General features: G+C 39.2%; 1 protein-coding gene across 4 annotated transcripts in view; it reads left to right on the top strand.

Moving 5' to 3' along the window:
- PBX3 (PBX homeobox 3) overlaps positions 1-22,183 on the top strand; it is a 233,475-nt gene that overhangs the window by 207,492 nt on the left and 3,800 nt on the right. For 3 of the 4 annotated variants that reach the window (XM_036913929.2, XM_036913931.2, XM_036913930.2), the window contains exons 6-8: positions 19,292-19,457; positions 20,659-20,771; positions 21,640-21,729. In XM_036913929.2, coding sequence (XP_036769824.1) covers positions 19,292-19,457; positions 20,659-20,771; positions 21,640-21,729 — 369 coding nt within the window. The remainder of the gene's footprint in view (positions 1-19,291; positions 19,458-20,658; positions 20,772-21,639; positions 21,730-22,183) is intronic. The other variant, XM_036913932.2, reaches the window with a different exon arrangement.

Below are 22,183 nucleotides of genomic sequence, written 5' to 3' on the forward strand. Positions count from 1 at the left end.
AGGGTGGGCAGAGTGTAGGGAAACCACAAAGGATAATGCTAGTAGTAAGGTTTGGTTCTGTTACTACCCCTTGGCCTGAAGAGATGAAAGAAGGCTTACCAGAACCCAACCAAGACACAGCAGCTATGTTTGAAGGACAGTAACCGAGACCTTAAGTAAAGGCAACGTTACAGTGAGGGAGTCAGGGGAACAAGTAGTCTGACTTTACTTTCCCCCCTTCTCCTCTCCCTCCAGTGTCCTTTGGCCAGAGCCTGAGAGTGTTATAGGTTAGCTTCTCGGTACCCAGAGCAGGCTGGAGGGTAGATAGGGAGGAGTGAACAGAAGATACACAGTGTAGCCCAAAGGCCAAAGACACCAGATCAGAACAGGCCCCATATTCAAGTTGCCTGAGCTTATGTTGACACTGATATCCCCGCTTGGGGGATCTGGTGTTCTCTGAGATGCTCTTGGGCTTCTTTGTCTTTTGGCTTCTCTTCTTTTTTCCTGACTCTTCTGTCAGCTATGTGGAGAGCATAATACTTTTCTAAAATGAGTATGGATTTTGAGAGTACAGGCTACAAATAGTATAAGTTAATTTGATCCAGCCAAAAGTATTTGTCAGAGCTCACAGAACCCAAGAATGGACTAACAGTTATCAAAGGGAAAGGGACTGGGGAGGGTGGGTGGGAAGGGAGGGATAAGGGGGAAAATGGGGCATTACGATTAGCACACATAATGTAGCTGGGGGGGACACGGGAAAGGCAGTATATATAGAGAAGACAAGTAATGACTCTATAGCATCTTACTACGCTGATGGACAGTGACTGTAATGGGGTATGTGGGGGGGACTTGATAATAGGGGGAGTCTAGTAACCATAATGTTGTTCAAATAATTGTACATTAACAATACAAAAAAAAAGTATTTGTCAGGGTTTTTGGCTATTTTTGTAATTTATTCAGTAGGTTCTGAGCTATGTATTAGGCACTGTGCTTGGCACTGTTGGCAAACAAAGGTGGATAAGACAGGGTTCTTCTTGTTGGGAAATATCAGATTTCTAGGGAGAGGTAAACATGTCACAGACAGGTTAAAAGTTACCTGGGGGAGTGCACAGCTGCATATGGGTGCCATTTTAGAATATGGTACATGGACAGGTTTCCTTTCTTCTGAAAAGATTAGGAAAGGCCCCCAACTTATTTGTTCTGTGATCTTTGGAAAGTAATTTTACTTTATGGGAGTTTTAGTGAGATAATATATGTAAAACACCTAGCATAGTGACTATCACAGAGTAAGAAGATATAATAGTAATTACTATTCTGTTTCTGCTGCTTGGAATGGTCTAACCAGGTTCCCCCTTCACAAATATATAAATATTTTATTAATTACTGTTCTTTCAAAGCTCACTTTAAATGTCTGTTCTTTCATAAAGCTTCCCTTATACTCCTAGTTCATATCCTCCATTACATATTCTCATAGCCTTTTATACTTTTCCTTGATAGCACTTAATATAATTATAACTAAATAATGAATTGTTCAGTGCTGTTTCCCTTATGGATGGTGAATTCCATGTTGTTTGGGACTGTGGTCTAATTCAGCACTATATTCTTAAAGCCTAACACAGTGTCTAGCACATAGATTCTCAGTGAATGTATGTTGAAGAAATTAGGTAGGAAGGCTTAATAAAGCTGATTGGGGAAGGTCTGCAATTATTATGTTCAGATGTATGCAGTTATGTCTGCAGTTACAAGGTTGTGCAATTTAGATGTCTATTTTGCATTAATTAATTTATTGAACAATATTCATTCAACTAGTGATTTCTGGTCACTGTACTACTTATAACACTGAATACAACAGAGATTCTGTCCTTAGGAGTTTCCAGTCTGATGAGGGAAGGATAGTTAATTGGGATAGATATTCATAAAATATAATATGTAATCTATATACAAAGAACATATTATATTTTATATTATAATTATAATTATAGCATTGTATATGATTAACATTATGTCATATAGCAGTAAGTTCTGTGAAATAAAATAAAGATAAGGATTTCTGGCTTGGGGTGGTACAGTCAGATTTATGAAAGATAAATCTAGTACCAACATGTGATGTTAATTTGAAGGGGAAACACTAGAATGAGAGCAACTACATAGGAGATTATTGGTAAAATCCAGGAGAAGGTGGGGATGATTCAAATTAGACAACTGAAAGTGGAAAATGGGTAGATTTGAAAAGTATTTTGGAGATTGGATAAGAAATTGGATATGAATGTGAGGAGGAAAGAGTATTTGAAGATAGCTGACATTTTTAGCCTAGATAATTGAAGATAATGATATTATTAGCGATACAGAAAACTCATGAGGAAGTGCTGGTTTGATGGAGGGGAGATTAAAACTTTGTGATAGTTTAGTAGATAGATGAATGCCAGGTTTGCATTGCCAGCAGTATCCCAGTTGGGAAATGTTCAGTTTGGAAATATGACTTAGGAGAGAGGTCAAGGTTAAAGATGTAGATTGGGAGTCATCCATGTAAGTTCACAGTTGAGGCCTTGAGAACGGATGGTGTTGTCCAGGAACCTTGCAGATAAGAAGAAAAAAGGACATGACTTTTCCCTAAGTCATTTATTTGTCAATTCTGAGAGGTGACTAAAGCTGAGAAGTTATGCAGTGCTTTTGACAGCTTTGCAGGGCTCAAAGGGTGGGAATTAGTATCTAGGTGTCGAGATCTACTAAGGAAGGTACCCTATTTCCCTTGGGTTAAAACTTCAAATAGTAGAGTCGGTGCATTGCTACATCCTAGTAGCAAAGGTACATCAGAAATACATAGACCCTCACAGAGACTGTAATTCTCCTTCAAGACACTTCAGTCCTTGAAATTGGATTGCTAGTACTTGTAGGTGCCTGGACAAAGCAAATATCATTTGTGTATGTGTGTAGAAAGATAGCATCATTCTAGGCTTTAAGCTGCTTCTATAAACAAAGCAAATCCAGTATTGGGTACACAGAACAAAACAGGCATATGAGAAGACATGACAACATGTACTGAAATCAGCAGAAACAGTGGAGAATAGAAACAGTTCACAGAATTCTAGAAAATGAAAGTGTCCAATAAGGACTATAAAATAATTATCTTTAATATACCTAAGGAAATAAAAGGCAAAATGGAGAGTTTTGTCAGAGAACTGGAAAAAGGTCAAATGGAAATTATAGAGCCAAAAACCATAAAAAAGGTCAAGTAGAAATTTTAGAACCAAAAATAAGAATTCACTGTATGGACCTAAACACAGATTAAACATAGTTGAAGGGAGAATTAGTGAACTGGAAGATGGGTCATAAGAAAGTAAGCATACTAAAGAATGGAGAGACAACAAATAGAATAGAAAATCAGGAGAGAAAGTAAAAGATACATTGAAGATACAGTGAGAAGTCTAATATAAGTGTAATTGGAGTCCCAGAAGCAAACATAAGAGTGAGTCAGAAGCAGTATTTGAAATGTAAAGATTGATAACAGTCCAAAAATTATGGAAGATTCCAAGCTCTAGATTCATAAAAAACCACAGTCCCCAAACAGAATAAACAGGAATCAATACTGAATACAATCAAAACAGCCAGAGTGAAAAACAAAATTGCCTTCAAAGAAGCAGCAATTAGAATAGCCACTGAATTTCTTAATGAAAACAATAAGGCCATAATACAGTGGAATGATATCTTTAAAGAGATGAAACCTAGATTTCTGTATCTACCAATATGTCCTTTGATAGTAGAGGTGAAATAAAGACATTCTCTGTAAAAAAATGAGAGAATTTGTTCCATTTTTCTCTCAAAGGGAAGTACAAAAAGTGTTCTTAAGACATAAGAGATTCCAGATAGAAGTTGGGAGATAGAGGAAAGAGTGGAAAAGCTAAGAAAAGAATAAATTTGTATGTCAGTCTAAATGAATATTGATTGTTTAAAACAATAATAAGAACAATGTCTTACTGGGCTACAATATGTATAGATTTAAAATACACAACAGTAATGCCTTGTAAGTTATGACTGGAGGGCAAGTGGTCTAGTGCTCTTGCATTTTCTGCAAAAGAAAGTAAAATAACAAAAAATGTAAAAGTACCAATTAATTTAGACTTTGTTAGTCAACAAAGTATCACTTAAATAATACTAAAAGAGTAAACCACTTACAGACTAATAAAGAAGGGAACATAGAGTAATTTCTTAAGTAAGCAATCTAAAAGAAGACAAAGAGAGGGAAAAAGAGCATAAGTGGGACAGATAGATGCAGTTAGTAAGATGATAAGTTTATGTCCAAATATATCAGTAATTACATCATCTATGAATGAATTGAATGCTCAAAATAACAGGCAAATACTGTTAGATATTAAAATGAAAACTGTATGTGCTTTCTAAGAGACACATCTAAGACATAAGGACACAGAGAGGCTGAAAATAACAGTATGGGGGGAAATAATGACATGCAAACAATAACCAAAAGAAAGATGGTGTGTATTATTATCAAGTACAGAATACTTCAAGTAAAAGGTTTTACTAGAGGTAAAGAGAGGCACTAAATAGTAATAAACAGCAGTTATGTATTTGTATGTACCTAATAGCAGCTCAAAAAAAGCTGGGGGGAAAAAAGCAAAACTTGCAAAATTTCACAGAAAAATAGATAAATCCAAAATCACTGTAGGTTTTCACACTTTTCTGTAACGGAGGAGGACACGCACACACACACAGTCAGTAACACATAGAATGTGCTTCTCAAACGTGAGCATGCATAAGAACGCTCTGACAAGCTGTTGGAATATAGATTCCTGGGCCCTATTCCCAGAGGTTCTAATTCAAAGGGTCTACAACAGCGCCTGACAATTTGCAGCTCTCACGTAATGCTGATGTTGATGATTCTAGAACCACACTTTGAGTAGCACAGATATAGAAGATTTGAACACCATGATTAACAAACAGCCTAATGGGCATATATATATAACTCTGAACCCAACAACTGCAGAGTACATATTCTTTTTTAAGCAATTGCAGATCATTTTGAAAGTTAACTGTATTCTAGGCCATAAAGCACCTCTCGATAAATTTTAAATAATTTAAAATATAAGATATTTTTTTAATACAGTGGAATTAAACTAAAAATCAATAACAAAAAGATAACAACTCATATGTTAATGAAACCACATGGTAATTGGGAAATAGTTTGAATGATAATGAAAATACACCTATCAAAACTCATGGGATGCAGCTAAAGCTATGCTTTGAAGGAAATTTATAGCTTTAAATATATATATTTAAATGTATATGTGTAATACATATATAAAGAGGGAGGGTGAAAACCAGTGAGCTAAGGGTCCATCTCAAGATAATAAAGGGCAATAAATTAAAAAAAAAACTGGAAGGAAATAATAAAGATAGGTGCAGAAATTAATGAAATTTAAAAAATACAGTGTAGAGTTCAACAAAACCAAAATTTGGTTCTTTCAAAAGTCTCCCTTCTATTTCAGACCCGTAGTCCCACTCCCCAAAGGTAAATTAACAGTGTCTTACATATTCTTTGTAAAATGTCCCTTAGTATATATTTTTTTCAGATATTCATTGTGAACCATATTATATGCACTACTTTTTTTTAAAAATTCTTTGTGCCTCTGTTTTCTCATCTATAGAATAGAGAAAACCTACGTCATTGGATTGATATGCAGATCCAATGAGTTAATATATGTGGAATGCTTAGAATAGTGTTTGGCACTTAAGCACTATGTAAATGTTAAAATTGTTATTATAAGAGGATATGTAATCATGGGCAGAATAAGGGTGAGGGTAAGATTGGATTTGGGAGGTTGAAGGTGATGGGACCACTTTGGGGGAACACAGTGCCTGGCACTCTTGAAATGTGCATGGATATGGAAGTAATCAAACTGTCCATCAGTAGATGAATGCAAAGATGTGGTACATACACACAATGAAATATTGTTCAGCCATAAAAAAAGAAATCCTGCCATTTGTGGACAGCATTATGTTAAGTGAAATAAGCTAGGCGGAGAAATACAAAAATCATATGATTTCATTTGTGTGTGGCATCTAAAAACAAAAAGAACAAAACTGCAGTAGACTCAGAGACACAGAGAAGTGACTGGTGGCTACTATGAGGGAGAGGTTGGGGTGGTAGGTGGGGAGGGTGAAGGGATAAAGTGGCACAAAAATCTCAATCATAAGTTGGTCGCGGGTATGGAGGTGCAGCATGGAGAATATAGCCAATGGTTCTGTAACATCTTTTTATCTATGTTGACAGATAGTAACTGCACTAGTTGGATTGAGGATTTAATAATGTGTGTAATTGTTGAACCACTATGTTGCCTACTTGAAACCAACATAATATTTTATATCAGCTATATTTCCATTTAAGAGATGTGCATGGAATGATCAGGCAGGAGATCAGTCAAAAGGAAGAATCATTTTCAGAGCCAGTCAAGGGCCTGTGCTTGTGGCTTGCCCCTGGCACAGCTCAGAACCTAGAGAGGGTGCAAGAACTAACTGGGTCACCTCCAGTGCGACCTTGTCAGCTGACTGGGTCAGAGAAAAAGGGGGAGAAATTCTAAAGCAGTATAGTTTCCTTTTCTCCTTCTTGACTTCCTGTAGGCAGACCATTGCCCTGCAGGTATGCCAGACTCTTTATCGAAACTAAGTTTTGTTACATATGATCCATTTAGACCAGTGGTACTGTCCTTTTGTATCACCTACTTTGGGAAATTAGGACTTTAACTCCAGGTGACTGTACATCCAGTGTGGGAAGGCACAGAATAGTCAGACTGTACCTTGAGCAAATTATTTAACTTCAAGTCTCTATTTTTTGACCTGTAATATTTGGATAATGATAATGTCTTTAGAAGTTTGAGGGCCAAATGAAATCATGTATGTAGAATGCCCAGTACAGGTGCTGGTATATCAATGACTGCTTGATAATTGGTCACCCATTCAACCAGTTTTCTTGCTGGTTATGTTGTGCATACAACACCTTGTAAAGGTTCCAAAAGAAAGAGGAAGCAGAGACTCTGACCTGCAGCAAACTAGTGAGCTAGCAGCCTGCAGCCCCTAGGTTTTCACAGGCTCAGTAAAAGGAAAAGCCGGAGTGTGGATGGAGCCGAGGGCATGGCGAGTGGGATTGTGCCTAATCTTAGCCTCTGAATAGACCTATCCTTGGTGTCTTTACTCTAAAAATGTGTGTGATTCTTTTTAGTGAGAATTATGTAGGTTGAAAGGGTCATATACCTTTGAGGATAATCATTCCCATTTAAAATAAATTCAGTGAAATATCATGGATTTTTAAAAAGAGGGTGTGTGTTTTTGGTAGGTAGTGTTGTTTGAATAAATAAGGGTTTCCATGAAACAAAAGGTTTGACTGTAAGGATTTCTTTACATAGGACACTGAATAAATTTTGATGTTTTCAGTTATAGGAATTAGATTTCCATGAAACTTAACTGACCAAAATGCTGGTTCATTAATGTTTAAAGGGTGCTCCTGAGTTTAGTTCTGGGATGCTGATTGTTGTCTGGGAGATGGCTCCGCCTTCTCAGTGCAGCTGGTGGGAGGCTGTTCCACAATTGGGATGTCAGTGTTTCAGAATCCCGGAGAGGCTTTCCATGGAGCCTACAGAGGAACCTGTTCAGTGATACACCTAATGCATTTTTATTTTTTTAAGTAAGAGAAGTAATTTTAAATGAAAAACTTCAACTGAAAACATCATCTGCGGTAATTTAGAACCATTCCACAGCATGTGTTTTAGGGAGATGAACGGTGTCATCTGTTCTCTATGTACTGTGGCCGCAAGGCTGACGTTTTATATACTTTTGCAGATGAGCCTCTTTGTGAATGTCACGAGCAGTTACCAGTCTATCATGCATAGAGTAGAAAGGGCAAAGCCAAACGGTGAGGGTGTCAGTACATTATGGCAATAAAATTTTTCACAGCCTCAAATAAAAAAAATACAGTACTTGACAAGTGAATCTGTTTTAAATTATTTCAAATACTATGGCAAGTGAATTTCTGTGTGTTCAGGTCTTTATTAGAAGTGGGTATGTTTCAAAAGTTGGTTTTTATGTCAGTTATTAGGAATTTGGAACTTAGTTTCCTTAAAAAGAAAAAAAAGGGAGTGTTTATATTCTTAGGTTAGCTCACATTTTAACTACGAAGGAGCCAAAATACTTTGCACTGAAAAAGTAGAATGTACACTTTTGTAGCCCTAGCCATTTATTTTATTTTATTTTTATTAAGGTGTCATTGATATATACTCTTATGATGATTTCACATGAAAAACAATGTGGTTACTACATTCATCCATATTATCAAGATCCCCCCCCAACCCCATAGAAGTCACTGTCCATCAGTGTAGTAAGATGCCACAGAGTCACTATTTTTGTCTTCTCTGTGCTACACTGTCTTCCCCGTGACCCTCCACACACCATGTGTACTAATCATAATAGCCCTCAATCCCCTTCTCCCTCCCTCCCCACCCGCCCTCCCCTTTGATAATCACTAGTCCCTTCTTGGAGTCTGTGAGTCTGCGAGTCTGCTGCTGTTTTGTTCCTTCAGTTTTGCTTTGTTGTTATACTTCACAAATGAGGGAAATCATTTGGTACTTGTCTTTCTCCTTCTTACCTAACTTCACTGAGCATAATACCCTCTAGCTCCATCCATGTTATTGCAAATGGTAGGATTTGTTTCTTTCTTGTGACTGAATAGTATTCCATTGTGTACATGTACCACATCTTCTGTATCCATTCATCTATTGATGGACACTTAGGTTGCTTCCATATCTTGGCTATTGTAAATAGTGCTGCAATAAACATAGGGGTGCATATGTTTTTTTGAATCTGAGAACTTGTTTTCTTTGGGTACATTCCTAAGAGTGGAATTCCTGGGTCAAATGGTATTTCTATTTTTAGTTTTTTGAGAATCCTCCATATTGCTTTCCACAATGGTTGAACTAGTTTACATTCCCACCAGCAGTGCAGGAGGGTTCCCCTTTCTCCACATCCTCACCAGCATTTGTTGTTCCTAGTCTTTTTGATGTTGGCCATCCTTACTGGTGTGAGGTGATATCTCATTGTGGTTTTAATTTGCATTTCCCTGATGATTAATGATGTGGAGCATCTTTTCATGTTCCTGTTGGCCATCTGAATTTCTTCTTTGGAGAAGTGTCTTTTCATATCCTCTCCCATTTTTTAATTGGGTTACTTGCTTTTTGGGTGTTGAGGCATGTGAGTTCTTTATATATTTTGGATGTTAACCCTTTGTCGGATATGTCATTTACAAATATATTCTCCCATACTGTAGGATGCCTTTTTGTTCTGCTGATGGTGTCCTTTGCCATTCAGAAGATTTTTAGCTTGATGTATTTCCATTTGTTCATTTTTGCTTTTGTTTCCCTTGCCCGAGGAGATGCGTTCAGCAAAAAGTTGCTCATGTTTATATTCAAGAGATTTTTGCCTATGTTTTCTTCTAAGAGTTTATGGTTTCATGATTTACATTCAGGTCTTTTATCCATTTCAAGTTTACTTTTGTATATGGGGTTAGACAATAATCCAGTTTCATTCTCTTACATGTAGCTGTCCAGTTTTGCCAACACCAGCTGTTGAAGAGGCTGTCATTTCCCCATTTTATATCCCTGGCTCCTTTATTGTATATTAATTGACCATATATGCTTGGGTTTATATCTGTGTAGCCCTAGCCACAGTGCTAAAGAAATAAAAATTGAATAAGCAATTTTAGAAAGTTTTTATGGAGAATATTAAGAAAAGCGTCTTATTAGACAAGGCATGGCAGAAAAGCACAGGAAAGGCGGCATGACCTCATGCAAGTCACGTAAACTTCCTGACCGGTATTTTTACATCAGTAAACTGGGATTTTGTGAGGGCTATATGAGATAGTACATGTAAAGTTCAAAGGGTACCAATGGCTGGCTCACAAAGAGCTCTGCATAAATGGCTGCTGTTATAAATACAGGTGCAAGCAGGAGCCAACCCCAGGTTTCCTACAAATTCCTGGCCTAGTGCATTGTGCTGCACATGGCTTGTGGGGGCAGGAGTGAGGAGAGACAGGGAGAGATGGTGGTGCTGTCACTAGCCATTTATGCAGCACACAGGCCCAGGAGGTGCATGCATGGTAGACAGGAGCTCTTGGCCTGGGTAGGAAATTTATTGTGCTCAGGAGTGCAGGAGAACACCCACTTTTTCCCTTCTCTCACTGCTCCGTACTCCCATTGCCTGTACCCCACCAGCACTGGGACTGGCTCTCCCGGAACCTGAAGCTCCTGTTGAAAGGGTGACCTGACCTTAGTGACACAGAAGCAAGTGTAAACTGTAGGTGTTCTGTTGTAGTTGCTCTTACTGCTTATTTGTTTTAAGAAAGGGGAGAACTAACATTAGTTGGATGCCTAGTACATCCTAGGCACAGTCCTGTATATTTCAACACGTTCTTGTGTAACATTCACGACAGCCCCGCAAGGAGTAGGCATCCTTATCCCATCTAAGGAAAGGAGAGCCTTAGATGGCGTGGCTTGACTAGGGTAGCACAGCTAGGGACTCGCAGAGCTGGGATTCGCATACAGGTCTTTCTGGCTCTCAAGCCCTCATTCCAGCTGCCCTCTGCTTCTCAAGGTAATGCACATCTGTGGTTATCTACAGTGTGTTCAACTTTCCTGTGCTTATATAAACTTCACCAAATGTGTACCCTTGGGAGGAAGAGGAGTGGAATGAGACTTCGTTTACTAACACCATTAACTTTAAAAATTGAACAGTATCTGGCTTCTATCCCTCATTTCAAATTGAATCACATAATGGAGATGAAAACATATTGATTAAGGAGAAACTATTTATTAGAAATAAAATTGTTTACCTTGTAAATCTGCTACATGTTTCATTATACATGACTTGGCATTTCAACATTTCATAATCTGTTGCATTTAATTAGGCACAGTACATAAAGTATGCATCACAAGCAAACATGGCAAACACAATGGCAAAATTTTTCTAAGATTTGTGCTTCATAAATTTTCAGTTTGCTAGTTTCAGTAATGATGTTTTAGCGTCTGCTGCTGATTTTCCAAACAAATGCTGATCCTTTCCCTAATGTATTTTATGCAAGGAAACAAAACTAAGGATGAACTCTATTATACAGTTCTGTATTTCTGCCTCATGAAGATTAAGTCGTTAAGTAGTAATTCTTCTCTGTTATTTAACATTTTTATTAAACTGATAAATAAAGGTAGTGGTAGGATTTGAAATGTAAGATACAATTAATACTAATTAATTAATTGCCTTTCTGTGCCTATAGAGATATTGTAGATGGTCTAGCTTTTCAATTTGAACATGGGGTTTTTCTTAAATGCAAGGCAAGCTGGGAAATTTAATGGCTTGATATTTACAAAGTGTCTGATTTTACTCATTTCGAGAATTCTTGCACCTGCCAACCCCATCCTCTGAATAGAATACAGGAATGGGATTGTTGGTTCCTGTAGCTATGTAGGCCAGCACCAGGGCCTGGTACTTACACTTTTAAAGATTGTTAAATGACTTCTATTGTTTTTGTTTTTGTTTTTTTTTAAACATATTGGTTACTTTTTTTCATTGGAAAGCACATTTTTATTAAAAAAAACCAATACTTGCTGAGCTGAAATAATTTATGTAGAAGTTACTTATAAACCCACTCTAAGAGATAATCACATTGGTACGTGTATTCTAGCACTTTCTTCCTGTGCATTGTGTGTGTATGTGTACGCTTACACACACCTACGTATGCCTGTGTAATTTTACCAAAAAGAAAAGAAAAGAAAAAAAAAATTCTCATGCTGTAGGAAAAGAAAAAACTTCCCTTACCTCCTCTTTACAGTATATTGGGAATATTTCCCCCATATCAATAAATACCCTTCCTCAACATGCTTTTTAATCAATGATCATGTTCTGTTAAACAGATGTGCTATAAATTAAACTGCTTTTTTTTGCTATTATAAGTAAATCTCTGCACATATATTTCTGAATACTTCCTCAAGATAAGTTCTTATTAATGGTGAGTCATATTTGCTAGCTTACTCTCCAGAAAATTATGCTAAATAGTAAGAAAACTGTATCTACCTCCCTTAGGTTTATATCTTTAATCAGAACATTTTGATTTCCTGAAGCTGACGGATTTGTTCTTTGTCTAGCTCCAAAAGGTCATTGAGACACACAGAAGTAGTTGCCTGAGCGAGAGCTGTATTATAGCTGAAGGTCTTTACTAGGCACAAACCATCCAAGGGCCGCCCAGGCTGTACTCACACAAAGAAGTTAAAACGTTAACCAGCCTGCTCGCCTAAGGCAGCAGTCTTGAACTAGGGTACACATGCTGCACAAAGTAGCCAAAGCTTGTCCAAAGGGACAAGGTTTTCTTGTCCAGCTTTCCTTATTATTTGTACGCACCTTGCTAAAATCCGTGAGCCTCAGGAACAGCCATGGTGGAAGCATCATGTAGGCTGCCTTTTACCCTGTCCCCTTTCCTACTTGCCCTTGCTCCATTTTATGAAATACTCCCACCCAATATTATGGCCTATTGCCCCTAAGGGTGAGACACTCCCTGGTGCCTAACAAGGGATTGTGTGAGATACTGGGGATGACCAAACCTTCAATCAGCACTTTCTGACCCTGCACCCCTCTGGTTAAGAAATGTGTGTGTGATTAAACCTTATTTTTGATAGGAAAATAAGTATTTTTATTTATCAAAATAATCATTTGTATTTCTTTTATCAATTTTAGACTTCGATAGCTTAATTTGAAAGGATATATTAAACATGTAGAGCTTTATAATTACAGGGAATAAAAACAGTTAAAAATTTCAATTTCCATATATTTCTTTTGTAGAGCATAAAAGCATATTGCATTAGAATAATATGGGAGGGAAATGAAATGGAAATCACTTCCGAACAAAAGAGAATGCAGAATTTTCAACTGTTAAGGAAAAGGGAGTTTATGTATTTTTAAAATGGATAGTGGGTATCAAATTGCTGTTTATATTTGGTTGGATACATTTTAAAGAATAGTGTTACAGTTGTATTTTTAAATGTCAATGTTTATGACATACTGAAGTAACATTATTTACAGCTATATAAAGTTATAATGAAAAATTGCAGATGCCAACTTAAAAAATGTGCAAAGGAGAAAAACGTGTGAGCAGGTACCTGATTTTTCCAAAGTTCTTTAGGGAGTATTCCATTAAAAAGTGTACAGACCACTGATACCAGACAGGCACCTGGCTGGGAAGGCTGCCTCCCCTGGCCTCAGGTGGCCTCACCAGAACCCATTCCCCCACTGTACTTCCTAGAAGCTACAGGCTCCGGCTCCTCTCCACTTCCCCTCCACTTAGTGAGCTCCTGGAGTGGGAAGGTGTGCGGCCATCTGCAGAGTTCCTCTTCAGGCTTTGCCTTGCCAGGAGCACTCTCCGCTTTCCTGTTCTTAGCCTGAGCCTGCCCAGCCTACAGATACCTGTAAGCTTGCTCATCCCTGGCACCCATGCCTCCCCCCACCCACTTGCTGCTCCCTCATTCTCCTGCATAGAAATGTTCTTCGCTTGTTAGTCTTCCACTCAGATGTCACATCTTCCAGAAGCATGCCTTGATTCTCCTTTCCTCTTTTCCTTTAATGGTTTCTTCTTCCTCTTTCCCTACAAAGGAGGGACTTAGAGAAGTTAAGAAGGGAAGAGGAAATTAAATTAGCAAGTAGAGCGAGTCTCTGGAATCTTGGAAACTTCCAGGAGGAGGAAGCCAGCAGCTTGTTTTTTTGTTTGTTTGTGTCAACAGAGCTTCTAGAGGTTTGTACCTCTGAAATATGGAATCTCAATAAAAACACTCAAAAAAAAGCTCTGAGGTCCAGTTCACATCCACCTTGCCTTGGAAGTCAGCCGGGACTTCTCTTCCTCCAAATCCCTGCTACACTTAGGATCTGTACTGTACAGGTTCGTGTGGTTGTCGCCGTTCTGCAATGTTTGCTGTTTGGAGAGTCTAGCATTGTTTTTATAACCAGATTATAAATTGCAGGCAGGTAGCGGTGCATTTTTTTTTTTTAATCAATGGCACCTAATACAGTATTGACCATGACAGATTTCAGTAAACATATCCCAATTGAAAATAAAAAAGGAAAAAAAGTCAGTGGGGAGTCCTGGGGTTGAGATCTGGATCTATCACACTTTGATATATGATTTTGGGCATCTTATGTGTGGTCTGCATCTCTTGTTCCTTCATTGATAAAACATTGATGATGGTAATAGCCAGTAATCATCAGTAATCACTATGGGCCAAATCATTAACACACCCAACAATTCTATTAGGAAGATATTACTAGTATCCTTATTCTCAGTGTATATGAGAGGAGATACTAAAATAACCTGCCCAAAGCCACTCATAGTAAATGATGGAGTGAGTGTGAATCTACAACCAGACCCTGAGTCCCAGGCACTTACCTGTTAGGTGATGCTGCCTATGGCTGACTTACCTACCTCAGACTCAGATTCTAGGTGAGTCTAATATTCTGAGTACTGTTTTGAAAAAGATAAAAAAAAGTGATACAAAAGTTGAATTATACTATTTGGAAAACACTTTTAGTTTTTCCCCAGCTTTGCTGAGATTCAATCAAAACAACATTGTAAAAGTTTAAGGTATACATCCTGTTGATTTGATACATTTAAAAGAGATACATGTAATAATGATAAAGGGGTCAATACAAAAGGAAGATACAACAATTACAATTGTATACAAACCTAACACCCCCAAAACACATGAAGCAAAAACCGACAGAATTAAAAGAAGCAAACAAACAAAAATTGCAGAATGATTACCACCCCAGTATTAGCTACCACCTCTATCCCATCACATAGTTACCATTTCTTTTTTTGTGATGAGAACATTTCAGTTCTACTCTTTTAGCAACACTCAAGTATATATGATACAATATCATTAGCTGTAATCACCATGCTGCAACATTACATGCCCCAACTTGTTAATCTTCCAGCTGGAAGTTTGTGCCCTTTGACCAGTGTTTCCCCATTCCCCAGACCTCCAAACTCTGGTAACCACCACTCTATTCTCTGATTCTCTGAGTTTGTCTTTTTTAGGTCCCATGTTTAAAAACATTTTGCATTTTAAAAGCACTTGCCAATCTGCAGCTGAATTGAGTCGGGGAAATGAATGTCTATAGTAAGTGGGAGAGACCAGAAGCTTTTCTGGCCAATTCTTGGCCTTCAGAAGGGCTCCAGAAAATCGGCAGCCTGGAAAATGTTCACTGCTCTGCCAAAGGCTTACAGTCTGAGAGCTGATAGAAATGAGCATCAAGAGGAAGAGGAGAGTACTTGTGTTTTTATTCTCATTTTTAATTGATCTTAAAATTCTTGCCTGGCTCTTCGCCTTCTGCCCAGTCCAGAGTCATGAATCCTTGATACGTGACTTCTCAAAAGAGAAGCACAGGACAGTGTATTCTGTTTCTCTCCACCAATTTCCTGCCTATATTTCTGTTCTGGGACCAAGGAACAGACCATCCCAGTTCAGAGATGGAGCAAGCTCTGCTCTCCTAAGTGCCCCTTGTGTACAGCCACTTGAACTGGCTCCACTGTGAACACTGCAGAGGAGGGGGCCACATGTGATCTGTCACTTTTGGTGCTTCCTCCTGAGTGAGGGTAGCGATTCTTTTGCAAGTAATTGTATCTACCTCTTTTTAAAAGGTGAAGAAATTGGTGGATTGAGGTGTCTATTTATACATTAATTACCCTGATCTCAGTAGCATCAGTGTGGTCTTAATAGCTGATTGCTGCAATACCCAAATCTGTGATACCTGAATATGATGTGCATATTTTAATTTGAAAAATAGTTTAACATTTTTAGATACTCATTTAGATGTGGTTATGCAGGTTAAACATAACGTATGATCACTGCTTCTTTCATTGCTTCCAATTAAACCTTGCTTGTTAGTTTAACCTCTAGGTAATCCCATCAAACAATTGATGTCAAGGAAACACTGCCCACAGTAGCTTCGGATGAGTGGCCATTAATTTTAATTGCCTTGATATTAAAGATTAAGAAGTATTGGGACTAGCAGAATAGAAACGATCTGATGTCAAGCAAATCCACTTGCTAAAGCTTCCCCAGGCTGCTGGTGATATTAAAATTTTACTGTGAGAATTAAATAAACCTTTATTAGTGATGACTGTTGTTTGATTGGTCCAGGGGTATGCATAAACACAGGATTCTTACACATCTAGAGATAAGACCTTCGATGGTACAGAGATTCCTCAATTATGAAACTGTTAATAAAGCTGTAATCTGATTTTCCAGGCTAGGTTTCATTAATGTATGATAGCTTCTCTGATTGTCAAGGTAATATTAACTACAAAGTACGGAATCCAACAGAGAATTGTTTAGAAGAAGAGAATTAGAAGATGGGCCTTTGTTGCTAAATTCAGAGTTGGGGAATTTTCATTAATTATGCTTAAGAAATGCCAAATTCCCTCTCAACCAGGACTATCTCCCTTTGCATTACAGATATATTTGATAGTTAACTCTTTGAAGGTCTGTTGGTCTTACTCAGACAAGCTAGAGTCATATTATATATTAAAGGGGCTTTCCCAGACCAGCTCTCCAAGTTAGCCTCCTGAGCTGAGGATGTGCTTGTGAGGTAGGGCCTAAAGAGCTTGCTCTAGCAAGTGTACTCAAGACAGATACCTGCAGGGTCCTTCCAGTCTTGATTCAGAACTTTGATTTTCAGAATCATAGTATTCTGGTATGGAATGGATCCTAATAGTCACTGAGGCTGCCTTCTCCTAGGGCAGAAATCCCTCTCAGAGCATCTGTCTCCATCCTCTTGAAGGGCCGGACCCCACAGCAGCAGCATCTCTGGCTTCTCCTTTTTCCCTGACCACAGCCAGTCAGTGGCCAAGTTCTGCCTATTCCCCTTCCATGGGATCTGCCCTCTCCACAGCTACTGCTCTGCCAGACGTAGGCCTCATTGCCTGCTCTCCTGTGGACTCTCCTAGCTCTTCCTCCCACTACCACATCCTGCACTATTACCATGCGCACCTGCCCCCAACACAGAGAGCTCAAAGAAGAGAGCTCGGAGAAGACCAGTAGCCGAGTGGGGTTTGGTCACTCAGCGCTGTTTGAGAGCCTAATATTGTGACAGTCTAGATGTCAGAACTAAGACCAATGAGTGGAAGTGATAGGGAACCAGACCTAATAGTTATGAATAGAGAACCACACGTCCATTAGAACTGTCCAGCAGTGGAATCAGGGACTCTGTGTGGTACCAAGTACCATGTCTCTGGAGGGGGAGGTAACATGAACACAGAGAGACAGAAGAGAAGAAAAGGCAGGTTTAGGGGACACATGAATTTCATTTTAGACTGAGTTGGAGGCAGAACATTTATATGGAAATGTGGTAAAAATTGAGAATGGACCTTCTTCATAGAAGTTAGGTAAAGATGGAGAGGTCATCCACACAGGGACAGTAATTGAAATCATTAATATGGGTAAGATTGCTCAAGGAGAAGGAGAGAATAGGTCCAAGAGCTAAGTCTGAGAAGACACACACACCGGAGTGTCAGGAGGGGCAAAAGTGTGAGTATAATGTCAGAGAAACCCGGCCAAGAAAGAGCCCTAAGAAGGTGGGTGGTATTTACAAGCATCCGACCATGCTTAGAGGTCCAGTGCATTGAGGGGAGAGAAAAGGTCATTGGATTTAGGACAAGTGTGATGCCTGTGTAATCACTTCAGTCAACCACCTTGCCCTTGACATTGTTGAGAGATTAAATGTGGAGTTGTATCTGAAGGATTCTGCATAATGCTTGGCACATGGGAGATACTCATTAAATGATAGTTCTAACCACTACTAATTGGTATGAAGGAAGGAAAGAATACATACACTCTTTTGGGTGGGGGGAAGTGATGGTGGAACAGAAATGGCTAGGGAGTCCTTGTCTAGCATATTTACTTCCTGATGAATTTTGGCTTGTTTCTGTCTGATGATCCTGTGCTCATGATGGCTGCATGGGTCCCCAGCAAGGGCGCCTGCATGTGTATATGTGCGTGTGTGTGTGCACACAGTGATTCCCGAGGGTGGGACAGTATGTGGGCAGCAGTAAGGCCAACATTGTCTTTCTCATGTGGCTCTCTTGCCAGGACTCTTTGGCTTCTTCCAGAAGGATGAGTGCCATAGGTTGAAGAATGAGAGTTCTATTTCCAAAGCAATTAAAGACTTGGCAGAGATGGTAAACAAGTGTGCCCATTGGTGTAAATTGGGTTGGAGGGCTCAAACCACTACTTATTTTTCCTTTGTGCCCCTGAATAGCTGTTCAGGATAAAACAATGACCCTCCTGGCCTGATACCACAGCAACATGCTTCTTTGACAGATTATTAAGAAATTATTGAAAAGCATTTTTAAACTGTTACTTTAATAAAAGAGAGGTCAGAGCCTTTTACATAACATGCAGGTACCTTTTTATAAATTGCTGTGTGGGTTTAGGTGTTGCTTTATATATCTGAGCTCCAAGTGCCTGAACACATTAACTATGATCAGTGAGTCTTGGACTGAAGTTTTGCCGTCAATGAAATGTGATGAAATCTGCCTGTTGCCAAGGTCCTCTTTAGAAATCTCTTCCATAATAGTTTGAAAAAAAAAAAAAAAGCGTATTCCACCTGATGAAATCAGAGCCACTCCTCTGCATTTACATTTGACCTTAATGGAATTGCCTGAGTTTTCAAGTTGTGACCTTCTCATATGTTAACTAGCAGGGCGTACTCAGCCACCTGGGCAGGCATACAGTCTCTTCTAAGGCAGGAGACAAGGGATTTTTTTTCATCCATTATTAATCTATGTTACTCTTTTCAGCAGACCAAACATGATTCTACTGTACAGCTGCCAAAACTGTTCCAGAACCAAAAAGAACAAGTCATCTTTTCACAAGTATTTTTTACTACTTACCTAACATGACAAATGTTTCCATCTACTTTTGGGGGGACTGCTCATTTATATACTAATCAGTATATACTAACTGGCTATTTTTTATGAGCAGTGATCCCAGCCATTTTAGTGTTATTGTGGCTAACTCCAAGAAAGTGTTATTCTAAGAGCATTGAGAGATTTTCCCAGAGAGAAAGTGAACCCCTAAGACCATTACATGTTATTCACAGGATGCTATTGTAGGTTAGGAATTGAGTGTGTCCCAAGGTATCTAATAGTTATTGGAAGTTTGGCATTTTTCACCCTTTGACCTTTTTCCTCCTTCACTCATATCCTTGCGATTTGTAGGTATCCAACTGGTTTGGCAACAAACGCATCAGGTACAAGAAGAATATCGGCAAGTTTCAGGAAGAAGCCAACCTCTACGCTGCAAAGACGGCTGTTACAGCCGCGCACGCAGTGGCTGCAGCTGTGCAGAACAACCAGACCAACTCGCCCACCACGCCAAATTCCGGTGCGTATAGGTTGCTGACTCCCTGCTCAGCCCAGGCAGCCTTGTGCCACAAAGCCCTGTCCCACAGGCCAGGAAACAAGAGCCATGCTGAGGACACAGAGGATTTGCAAAGGAGGATTTATATTAAAATACAGGCTTGTTCTTGGGATGGGTGAATGAGTGGATGGCCAGAGCCTGTAAACCCACTGTTCATAGTGAGTGCCACTCGCTACTCGTAGAGCCTGGAACTTTCAAATTTAAGAGTGGTTTTTAGTTCAGCAATTAGGCAAAGTCTTATCACTAATGGTTATTTTAACTATTTTGTTCCATGTATCATTTTAAGGTCAATAGTGGTCTGTCAAAGAATGAAGCAGAAGTGGGGGGTGTACCCGTCGCTGTGCCTAAGGAGGCTAGAATGTTAGAGTACAGCAGTGCTCTCCACCTAATGGAGCTGCCGCCTCCAGCTGCCGCCCTAAGCGTTTCTGTAGCACCCGCGCTGACATGGTAGGAGGGCACCTAGTTAGCCGTGAGGGGCGTGGTGCCCAACACATGGAGCAATATCCTGGGTCCTCATACAGTCCATTTTGGTCAAATTTTATGTGGCATTTGTGTTGAAGTTAGAAACGTCTTAAAATTACAGGAAACTTGAAATTACATGTGCAGCTAAGTCCAAAGAAATGGGCTTGAAAAGCAATTCAAGGGGCTTTACTAAAGAGATCTTTTACATATATCTTTAAAAGTTCAGAAAGTGAGTGAGTTTCATTGTCCCCCTTACCCTCACCCCACTCCAGTTCTTTTCAATGGGACATGGAAACAGATGAAAGTTAGGTAGAATGTGTGGCCAAGAAAGAGCTTGAGAACAGTGTTTCTTCTCTGGGTAGCTGTCTGCCATGACAGTTAGTGATGGTGGAAGGCTCATTTAACAACCATCTCCTAGAGGTAAATGACAACAAGGGGATTGTTCCAGGCCAGCTACTGGGTGTTTTTCTGTCTTTGTTTATGTTTCTTATTTGGACTTCCCCATTGATGGGACTTCCCTAGATGCAAGATGAATCATAGGCCCGAACTCTTTGGAGTTATTTACCATCCTCTTAGATCTGGAAATGCTTTATGTTGTACACAGCCCCGCCCTTCTGCACCTCTTCTCCTTCCCTGCTCTAGGTCTCTGAGGGTTTTATGTGTAGCTCTCTGTTATTCAGCTACTTAACTCTTTCCTTTCCAGGTTCTTCTGGTTCTTTTAACCTCCCAAATTCTGGGGACATGTTCATGAACATGCAGAGTCTGAATGGGGATTCTTACCAAGGGTCCCAAGTCGGAGCCAATGTGCAATCACAGGTAGGAGAAATGCCCCAGCTGGGGCCTTTCTAGCAGGGTAGGGTTTGGGCTCAAAACTCCTTAACTCTCACCCCATGGAATGGTCTGCACTTCCGTGCAAAACCTGTGCTGGGTGCTTCCAAATGTGACCATCTGCCCCATCATTTAATTTAATGAGAATCAAGCAAACAGTGACTTTGGGTGATTCAAACCTGATGACCTTTGTGAATGCATTCGGCTCTGGCTTGAGCTCATGGAGAAGGGTTGGGTGCATCTTACTTTTATAACAAAATAAAACAGAAAAATTGTGTGTGCCAGCATGTGTATGATTTAAAAGCATATTACTCTGTTTCATTTCTGTTTTTTTTTAAAGTCAGAATACAAAAACCTGAGTTCTTAAAGTACATTCCAGGTTCAACTCTTCTCTCATCCTCTTAATTGAGAACAGCTACTTGTTTTATGCATATAAAAGTTGTGTGTGCGTGTATAAAAGGGAGAGAGAGAGAGATCCAGTATATATATTTACAAGAAGTTCTCACCCATAGCCATGTACATTAAGTTGCTATAGATGGAAAGTTTGCATTGCCATGAAGATACTATTTTTTGGCTGGCATGAAAAACAAAGCTGTGTGAGTTTAAATATGCAAAGATTTGTTAAAATTCGCATTGCCATGAAGATGCTATTTTTTGGCTGGCATGAAAAACAAAGATGTGTGAGTTTAAATATGCAAAGAATTGTTAAAATTCTGCCAGTCACATTTGATTGATAAATTTCTCTTTCGTTGAAGATGCTAACCTCATGGCACACATAATTCAAATTGTTACCTTTTGTAAGTGATGATGTTTTAATTGATTCGGGATGATGAATTTTGTTTCATCTCATTTATAGGTGGATACCCTCCGTCATGTTATCAATCAGACGGGAGGCTACAGTGATGGCCTTGGAGGAAATTCACTGTACAGTCCACATAATTTAAATGTGAGTACTCTGGGGAGCCAGACTCAAAGAGCTGTAGGAACAGTGTCAGGGAAACAGTAACTAATAAATAAATTAATGGCCCTTTGACTTGGCTTCTTATGCTTTTGGCAGGTGGAGAAGGTAGCATTTTCCACCGCACTTTTATTTTATGAACCTAAACACTTGATATTACCTAAATGCTCTTAGAAGTCCTCATAGATGTCCAGAGTGGCTGCTGTTCTGTCATCAATAGGGTCTTAAGCCTTAGCCTGTTAAGATGCCATCTCCTTCTGGCCGTGCTGTTCCAGGGAAATGGTGAAAAACAGGTCATTTATCTTAGAATCAAGCAGCAGGAAAAATCCCCAAACACAGCTCAAGTAAAGGGAGCAGCCTTGGAGGGCCCCAGACAGATCAACACAGCAAGCTAAACAAAGAAATCTGTTCCTGAGAGCAACTTCCTGTATTACCAATGTGG

The sequence above is a fragment of the Manis pentadactyla genome, chromosome 3, assembly GCF_030020395.1.
Source record: "Manis pentadactyla isolate mManPen7 chromosome 3, mManPen7.hap1, whole genome shotgun sequence".
In the NCBI taxonomy this organism is placed as follows: Eukaryota; Metazoa; Chordata; class Mammalia; order Pholidota; family Manidae; genus Manis; species Manis pentadactyla.